General features: G+C 39.8%; 2 protein-coding genes across 2 annotated transcripts in view; one reads left to right on the plus strand and one right to left on the minus strand.

The window, feature by feature from the left end:
* Nucleotides 1-5,819, minus strand: part of SLC6A19 (solute carrier family 6 member 19) — a 793,248-nt gene extending 787,429 nt beyond the window's left edge. The window contains exon 1 of the mRNA XM_085606111.1: nucleotides 4,965-5,819. Coding sequence (XP_085462237.1) covers nucleotides 4,965-5,181 — 217 coding nt within the window. The 5' untranslated portion in view covers nucleotides 5,182-5,819. The remainder of the gene's footprint in view (nucleotides 1-4,964) is intronic.
* Nucleotides 5,820-8,933: 3,114 nt separating this feature from the next.
* LOC146832791 (GTPase IMAP family member 9-like) lies at nucleotides 8,934-9,464 on the plus strand. The gene has a single exon (XM_085603980.1). It carries the CDS (start codon nucleotides 8,934-8,936, stop codon nucleotides 9,462-9,464), a length of 531 nt encoding a protein of 176 aa, XP_085460106.1.
* Nucleotides 9,465-9,801: the final 337 nt, after the last annotated feature.

Raw genomic sequence — 9,801 nt, forward strand, 5'->3', positions numbered from 1 at the left:
CATTTGTATTGTTTCACGCCTTATAAGACCAGCCTACCACGTTGGGCCTCTAAATTGTTCACTTTTTTACCCTTTAGGATGTTTGTTGTATATGTGGTTATGGTATGATTGAGCTTGAATGAGAGCACTGAATATTTTATACATTAGGGTTTCCGTGGGCATTTTTGTCATTACTCTGTAGGACCATTTCGGCCTTTGTTTATTAAATTGTCTCTGCAAATATTTATTTGCACATTTATCAATTAAGTTTTTTTCAATTAAACTCTAAAAACAAAACAAAATAAAATAAAAAAAAGATAAACATTGTTAATTGCTTTGTATCACGATTTATGCATGGTCTAGATAGAGTGGTTTTCTCTTTTCAAAAATTGACTTATATGCAACAATTTTTAAAAAAATTATAGGTATAGCAGATCGTTTTGTATTTATTTGTGATTTATCCCCTGCTGCTCTACCTCTATTGTCTTAGGGGTCCCCCTTTTGTAGTGGTTTTTACTTGTGACAGGGCAGGCCCCTTTGATATAGTTAAGTTTATGGGCCCACCACAACTTGTCTTCTTGCGAGGGTAACAAAACATCTCCTCACACTCATGTTACTGTCCCTGCCATGGGAGCTGTTTTGATACCTCATTATGGACAATAGAGGCCGGTCAGTTGCTGGAGAGCTAATGCAAATAAGCCTCCAGGAGGTACAGGCAGGGAAAAGTTAACTTTTGTATAGTCACTTTTCTTAATAAATTATTAAATATCCCATTTTACCATTGAATTGGGCTTTTTTTTAAAGTATAGTTTAATCATTTACCTAACTGGTCCTCCCAAACTTGAGATAGTAGAATTAATATTTTCAGCAGTACTCTAGTTTTTCGTATGGGACAGCCAGGGCCTGCCACAGTGAATTTAGCATTTGAGGCCTTGTCACTTTAGAGACATTTTAACATTACCTTTCTACATGTCCCACTTTTAAAACCTGTACACCCTACATCGAGGACTACAAGCCCTTCAAAGGGCTTAGTACTATTTAAAATTGAGATTTTTCTCTGTCAAAAGGGGTTAGGCTTGACAGGTTGGACTGCAGGGTTAAATGGCAGTAGTCTGCCTACATTGGTAGTCCTGAAGCCATGTTTTCCTTGTCAAGTTAGTGGATGGCACGATAGTTGCAGTAATCCATATGTGACATTAACTTTCTATGCCATGGGTGTAGTTTTTACTCCCTATACTATAGCCTCATATGAGAGTTAAATATGCAAATCAGGTATTAGCCAATTCCTACATGTTTAAGGGTCAAGCATATACACTGGGCACTAAACAGCAGTGCCCCAAAGGGCAGGGTCTGAAAACCAGCACAAAACTTCTGTCAAAAGTATGGGGGTGACCACCCAAAAAGGGGCCCTTTCTCACACTGACATTCTTTCTACTACATTTTAACTGAGACAGTACATGTCTTTATCACTATTGTCAGCATGTAAAATGAACTGAAAGAGTGAAAATATTATAAATATGATACCCAGAATTGCTACGATTGTACACAACTCAGTGCAGCAAGGGAAATTGCTGTGTTGCATGAAAGGGATAGAGCAGAAGCACAGCATTCTTACTCGTTCAGCTTTCTTCTTGCCCTTATGCACTGTGGACTGCCTAGCTCCAATGCAGTCACCCTTGCGCCATAGCACAAGGGTGCCTATGTTAAGGTCAGGATAGTCTTTGTAAAGGAACGAGTACCTTTCTGCACAAAAACTATAATTTGAGGCTCAATCATCTTTGTATGCATGCTGCAGAATGCCGCACACATGCAAAGAGGAAGTAACTAGGAGAAATAAAAATGTGTATTGGATGTGTTGGGCAATGTTTGATATTGAATATCAGTAGGGTAATGTTGTCTATTGCACATTGGTGCACCAGTGCAGACTAGAGATCAGATACAATGCTATATTTTCTTGTTTTATCTCAAAGCACATGAGAGGGAAAAGCAGAGGGGTTATCACTTTTGAAATAAAATGACCATAACTTAGGCCGTACTGAATAATTCTTTAAATATTGGTGATAGGAAGAGGTTGTGCAGCTACTTGAGACTTGAGGTACTACACAAAAGACTTTGCTGAACTCTAACATGGGAAAGAGAGAATTCTTGTATTTTATAAATGATTTGGAGACATGATTTCCAGTAATGTACCTTGTTTTACCTGTGATTTAAAGTTTAAGATATCTAAATGGAACTATTTGGTGGATGCTGTAGTGTAAAGTGATGTCAGCTCAATGTAAAGATGGCATATTATACTAATGTTATTTATTGACAATAGTATTTTACAACAGTTACTGTGGTCATAAATATTAAGATGTTGTTCTATTTTCTTGTTTTTCCTTATTTTCTGCCTTTTTTATTTTTCTGAATAGCCCTAAAAAAGCGATTATTTGCAAAACACGCGTTGACTGTTACCAGTTACTCTGAATGAAGAAGTATGGTTGTCATGCATTCTTTTGTATGAAGAATCATGTCAAATTGGACATTCATTTGTGACTATGAAAATACATTACTTAACTTGAGCATTCATCTGTGACGATCAAAAGAAATTTCTGTGAAATATTCACAACTCAATGTCAGTTAAAACGTTGAATTGTACACTAAAAACAATACTGAAATTCACCAGTTATAGTTTCCCTGAGTTAACTGGAACGTGTGCCCCACTTGCCCGGTGTTGTCATCAAAGATGTCATTTGAGATGTTACAGTGATGCTGTAAATTATGTCACTAAGCATTTCTTGAGTGATTCAGTCTGTGAGTTCATAAGCAGAGCATGGTGGGGTCACACATAGCGGAGTAAACTATAACTGGTGAATTTAAATGTTTTTTGAGTTCAAAATGCTAAATTTTGACTGGCATTTTAACCTAACTATAATGTTACTTTGACCTCTGTTTCCTTCAGTGAACTAGTTTTTTTTTAACGTAAAGTAAGATCCTATTTCCATAACCAACCTCCGTGGGTGGTCAACACCCCCAAGGACACACACTCCACATTTCTATTTTGTAATTCATTTTCCTGGTCCCTCTGGAGTCCTGAGAGAGTTCTGAAGGAATCCCACAGGATTGCAACAATCCCCCCCCCTATTCTTTAATTTTGGGCCCTATGAGTACCCTGGCCCCCACAAGGTCCAAAGGGTCAGGGTACCACTACCCTGCCCACTTATATAGTATTTTCAAAACATTTCCAGGACACAGGACCAAGTACCTATGTCCTGTAATGGCAGCCCAAAAAATTATTCTGATGTTGCAGCCATCCAACCAGAGCGCTTGCTCCAAAAAGCCCCTCAGCCCCTCAGCCATTGAGAACACTTTATTTTTAAAATTTAAGTCCAGCTGTCTTTATATCTATTCATTTTGAACTTTGATTTCTCAAAAATTATTGAACGGCTTTACATCAAGCCACAAAGCATGCTTCCTGGGTAAAGATCTTCTAGCTTTCTGCCAACTTTGGTGTAATGCCACTCAGCCATTTTGGTTGTAGAGTTGTCTGCATTAAGAAATTGCATTTTGTGAGCCCTCCATTTTTCTCAGCCTTGCAAAGTGGATCACCCAAAATCTTTCCATGAAGTAGCTGAGGTGGATGACATTTATGATGATTTGTCAAACGCCACCAAAGTCATTTGTAGCAAAACAAAGAACACTCTTCCAAGGGCACAAGTTCTGATTACTTCAAATAAATATGACAGGTAAATTTCAGAGTTTTTTTTGTTTAAAATATTACACTTAAACTGACATTTGCATTTAAATATAAGTCACTTTAACTTTTGTTGTTTTCAGTGAATATATATGCCAGTGTTGCCAATTAAAAAAATAAAAGAGAGAGGAAGTTCAGAAGAGAACGCATCTTGGCCTATTCCCCAGAAATCTAAAGACTCCTTTGATTCAGGAGATCTACTCTATAATGTTCTGGCCACTCGGTACACATTCTTTGACAATGACTTACGTAACAAAAACAGACTGGCAGAGAGCCATTACGAAATACAATGCATGTTTGGTGTGGAGTCAGTAGTTTAAGCAGAAGAATGCAGTTCTTAAGCACATGCTGTCTCGCTCTCCCAAACTCATCCCTCACCTTTTCACTCCTCCTCCTTTCAGTCTTTTTCTTCCCATTCCTCAGTTATTTCACTGCCTTGGGCTCCCTCCTTCTCTCTCTATCCCCTTTCTCTCATTCCGTTTTCCTTCCAGGTATTTACAAAGATACCCATCCCACTTTTAATAAGCATTGCATCACCTTATTTTATTTTGACAGTAAAAGCACCTACGGCCAAAATGAAACCTATAAGGATTCGCTGTTTATAAAATTAACATGGCTCTGTTTATTTATTTATCCATCCCTCTTTCCACCTGCATATCTGCCCATTTTAATTTTACTGTGTAAATAAGTCCAACAAAAATACAACCGGTTAGGATTGTGATTGCTTAGTGATACATGACAAAACTGGTTAAAACTTCATAAGGAAACAAAGGGGAGAGGATGTGGTCTCCCGGCTAGACCACCGACTTTGGAGCTGGGAAACCAACATTCAAGCCTCGGGGGCGACTCCATCCTGTGATTCTGGGCAAATCACGTAACCTCCCCGGGCCCACCCAAAAAAATGAATGTGTCCTTGTGTAACGTAACTGGTGCTCCTGTAAAGCGCTCCAATACCTTGGTCGAGTTCGCGCTATATAATAAATCTGCACAAAAAAACAGGCAAGCACGTTGTTCGCGGTTCATATAACAGGAGCAGGGGCGTAACATATGCCCTAGCACCGCGTGTGGGGGGGGGGGGGCAACCCTTCAGGGGACCCTGAAACGTTCAAGGACGCCTTATTTAAGCCCAAAACGAATGCATAATTGAGAGATATGGGAGAATCGGATCCCTCGCTTCACATTTCTGCTGAATGACCGTGGGGAATTATTTTGCTTTATGTCACTGAATAGAAGTAAGAAATGTAAAGCATACCTCCTCCGTGACTCTGGCATAGATAGGGGAATCGCCACACGTTTCCCAGTCCGACACAGAAGCCCACACATGTCAGCATGTACTGTGCTTTGTTGTCCCATTTTGGCCTGTCGTTCGCCTCATCCTTCTCAATCCTCTCGAGCTCTTGGTGGGAAGTTATCCTGCTTTCCAAGCCGGGATTTGGTAGCTGTAGTTTTACCATTTTGTATCTCCTCATGCGAGGGCGCCGTGTGAGGTGGTCTCAAGGATGTCTTCAGTCTAATTGGGAGCTTTCAGTACTGCCTTCAACTATTTATAGTGAACCTTTGGTACTGAGTCCGCCGTATGAAGAAACGTCAGCACAACCCTTGAAGTCAACTTGTACAATTATTAATGCCTTATCGGTTAAAGCTGGTCGTAACAAGGCATTTTGCAAGTATCAAACTCCAGTTGCAGATGTGAGTGCAATCCACAAACCCAATTACTTTAACTTTAATGATTCCGGGATGATTATGACAGGCTCTTGCCCCTCCTCTTCTGCGAACTGGGTTGTAAAACAAGCCGTGCTTGAACCATTAGAAACGAGCTTTAAATTGCCTACTGCAGTATGATTACACACACTTAATGTTGTTGACCGATACTTTGAGATGAGTCGCAAGGTTAAAGATTATTTTCAACGGCCAACCCGTGATATCATTACATGTTCCTGTTCATGCTCCAGTAGAACAGGCAGCAAGTGTTTAGTGAGAAAAAATCCACTAGGAGCAAAATAAAGTTAAACATGAACTACCCACAGTCCACTCTGTTTAAAATGAAAGATCTCCAGGGCCGTGCAAGTTGTTACTGTTCGGCTGCTTAGCACGTGCTGGTCACAGTGAGGTATGCGGGGAATTTCATCAATATGTTGGGTGGGCTCGTTCTTACCAGGGCAGTGCTGATGTCAGCACGTTCCTTTCTTCAGTGTACGTAGTAAAGCAGACCAATGGTTCTCCTTCTTCTTAACATCGATGACGAGTTGGTTTTAACTGAACCATGGAGAAGGAAACAGTGCCTATAGAAAACCTCAAGAAGAAACAAGTAAAGACTATTGTTGATGTCGATATGTATTTATTTATAAACCACATCTCTTACCCTGCAAGGGTGTCCTGGCACTACCTGTTATAGCCGAAGTCTATCTGGCTAGTCTTTACTGACAGTGAGTGTAAGATTGTTCAAATCGCCTGGTTTTTAGGCCCTTTCGAAAATTAAGGTCCTGGTTTCATCCCTTGAACGTAGAAATAGGTTATTTCAAGCCTGGGGGTAAAAAGGAGAAAGCTCTTTCTCCCTTATGTGCAAATTTTATTAGAAGCATGCAAAATAAGCAAGCCTATGCCAAGCACAAGCATTTGCTAGGCTTGTGTGCTTGGAGTTTCTTAGCTAAAACCTGAGGCCTTTCATTATAGAAAGCCTTGTGGGCCATACAAGCGGTTTTAAACGTAATGTCATTGTTTACCTTCAACCAATGTAAGTATTTTATGGCTGTAGCAACGGATTCGAGTCAGAAGCCTGGCAGCCCAATTTTGGACTTCAGTTTCATAATAGCATTGGCCAGTCACAAATATAATGCGCTACAGTAGTAAAAGCAGGAAACATTTCTGGCCTGTATAATAGGTTTGTGTGTGTTTGTAGTAGCAGAGGTAGGACCTTGCTAAGCATTCGTAGGAAAAGAAACAAGCATTTATGCGAGTTTAAGCTATTGGCATTGTAAATGACAATACCTTTTATTTATGTTTTAAAAACGAAAACAAAGATAAAAGGCATTGTCATTTGCAATGTCAATAGCTCAAACCCGCGTAAATGCGAGACCTATTGCATTGCAAATGCTTGTTCTATGTAGCCTTTAAAATCCTGCAACCGTCTCATTACTCATGTAAGTATATATATGGTATTTCTATAGCGAGGACGCAGTCTTAAGACACCAGGGCTGCACATGGTCAGAGACGAGCATTAATTCCTGTGCTGTGTAACCCAGCTAAAGCCCGATTTAGGCCATGATGATGCAACAAACTCCTCTGCAGGAACCACCCGCATCCTGCCAAAGACGCGCCTGGAATCTGTACACAGTCCAGAAACATTCAGCTGTGTTTTTCTAGTGCTTATCTGTGTCTAGCGCTATTGTTTTCTAGCGGATGGTGTTTGAAATGGTGCACAGACATAATATTGAGTTTTTTATTTCGAACTACAGAATTATCGAGTTGGAAATATCGAAGGGACAGAATATCGACATCAAGAATATCGGTGACCAGAATATCGACCTGAAGGTAAGAAATATCGTTTTTGTTAATATCAAAGTCAGTAATATCATTTGCAAAAATATCGTTGTTAATAATATCGATGTTTATATTAGTGTTATGTATTTTAGTATGTATTTTATATATATGCGTTCTATATTTTTTGTTAAGTATTGTATTTTGAAAAAAATATATGTATTACATTTTAGTAGTTGGCAATTTTTTTTAAAGTAAATGTTGCGTTTTAGTACCGTAGCGGTTTGTGGGTTTATAGGGGAATAGGGTGGAAAGTAATTTAATTATAGTACATTTAATAATAATTTTGAGAAATAATTTATTATTTTTAATTACATTTTGCTTTTTAGTTCCGTAGCGGGTTGTGGGTTTGTAGGGAAATAGGGTGGGAAGTAAATTAATTATAATAAATAAATTATTAATTTTTATTTATTGGTATTGATAATTAATTTATTGTTAATTATGAATTGGTAATTAATTTTTATTAATTGATTAATTGACTATTATATTAATTGTGTTAATTTATTTTAGGAGCGGGTTATGGGTTAATAGGGGAATAGGGTGGGAAGTAATTTAATTATAATAAAGTAATTATTAATTTTTATTTATTGGTATTGATAATTAATTTATTGTTAATGATTAATTGGTAATTCATTTTAATTAATTGATTAATTATTATATTAATTGTGTTAATTTATTTTCGGAGTTGGTTGTGGATTTATAGGGGAATAGGGTGGGAAGTAATTTCATTTTATTAAAGTAATTATACATTTTAATTTATTGGTATTCATAATACATTTATTGTCAATTAATTATTAATTGGTTATTTAATTAAACACATTTTTTAATTGATAAGAATGTTACTTTTTACCCTCTGCTATCCAACATTTTCCCTACAGTTATACTCTCTGGAGTGGGCATAGTCATTTTTACCCCTACGCTATCCAACACTTTCCCTACTGTTGCACTCTCTGAAGTGGGAATAGTAATTTTTACCCCTACGCTATCCAACACTTTCCCTACTGTTGCACTCTCTGGAGTGGGAATAGTCCCCTACGCTATCCAACACTTTCCCTACTGTTGCACTCTCTGGAGTGGGAATAGTCCCCTACGCTATCCAACACTTTCCCTACTGTTGCACTCTCTGGAGTGGGAATAGTAATTTTTCACCCCTTCGCTATCCGACATTTTCCCTACTGTTGCTCTCACTGGAGTGGGGATAGTAAGTTTTACCCCTTCGCTATCCGACATTTCCCCTACTGTTGCACTCTCTGGAGTGCGAACAGTAATTTTTAACCCTACACTATCCAACACTTTCCCTACTGTTGCACTCTCTGGAGTGGGAATAGTAATTTTAACCCTTACTTTATCCAACACTTTCTCTACTGTTGCACTCTCTGGAGTACGAACAGTAATTTTTACCCCTACGCTATCCAACACTTTACCTACTGTGGATATTTCTGTCATCGATATTCTGTCAGTGATTCGTTTGAAATAGAAGTTGATTGTTCTCATTTACAGATTCTTCCAGCTTTGCTGAGGGCCCCTGTGAACCGGAGCTGAGGTTAATCCTTGTTGGCAAAAGCGGATCCTGTAAAAGCACCACCGCAAACACCATCCTTGGGAGAGATGTGTTCGAGTCCGGCCCCTCACCAGGGTCAGTGACACGGGAATGTCATAAAAGTTCCTGTGACTTCTACAGGAGATGCATCTCGATTGTGGACACTTCCACACCACCCGCTATAATAAAACTATTATCGAAGAGATCGTCCAGTGCGCGGGGCCGCACGCCATAGTTGTGGTCCTGCAGGTGAGGAGATTTACGGAGGAAGAAAAGAGGGCAGTGGGAATGATTCAAGATTTATTCGGGAGAGGGACAGAGTGGTACATGGTCGTGCTGTTTACCCGGAAAGACGACTTGGACAATGGATCCATAGAGCCTTTAGTTAGTAGGGCAGAGGGTAAACTTAAAGGGTTTATCAACGCCTCTGGGAGGCGGTACCTGGCTTTTAACAGAGCCTCCGGAAGAGAAAAGGAGGAGCAGCGGGGGTATGTGATTGGCATGATCAACAGCATGGTGACGGGGAACGGAGGCTGGTACTACCGCCATCCCATGTATGACGAAGCCGAGGAGGCCTTCACAAAAACAAAGGGAGAGATAGACCGCCGCCTACAACAACAGGGAGAAATGTCAGATAGGACAATCCTCAAACCTTGGTTGAGGAAGCCCTGCTAGCGGGGGGGGGGCAAAAAATGCTTTCTATGGAGAGCCACTGCAGAGGGCATATTTGGGGGTCGTTTATCAGGTGTGGTGGAGGCTGCTCTCGGATCAGTCATTGGAGGAGGCGCGGGGGTGGTCACCAGCGCTGCTCGTGCATGGATTCAGCGTGTATTTAAGAAGTGAGACTTGTGAGAAGGGTTTCTCTGAGCAGCAAGTCTCAGCTGATGAGAAAGAGTCTCCATGGGTGCGGAGGAGGTTGTGCTGACATCAATCAGTGATAGGACATCCTCTCTACAAGATTAAAGGTGTTATTGAGATGTCCCGACTGCTGTAAAACGAGTCCTTGAAACCC

Source organism: Triturus cristatus, chromosome 5_1, assembly GCF_964204655.1.
Source record: "Triturus cristatus chromosome 5_1, aTriCri1.1, whole genome shotgun sequence".
NCBI classification, from domain to species: Eukaryota; Metazoa; Chordata; class Amphibia; order Caudata; family Salamandridae; genus Triturus; species Triturus cristatus.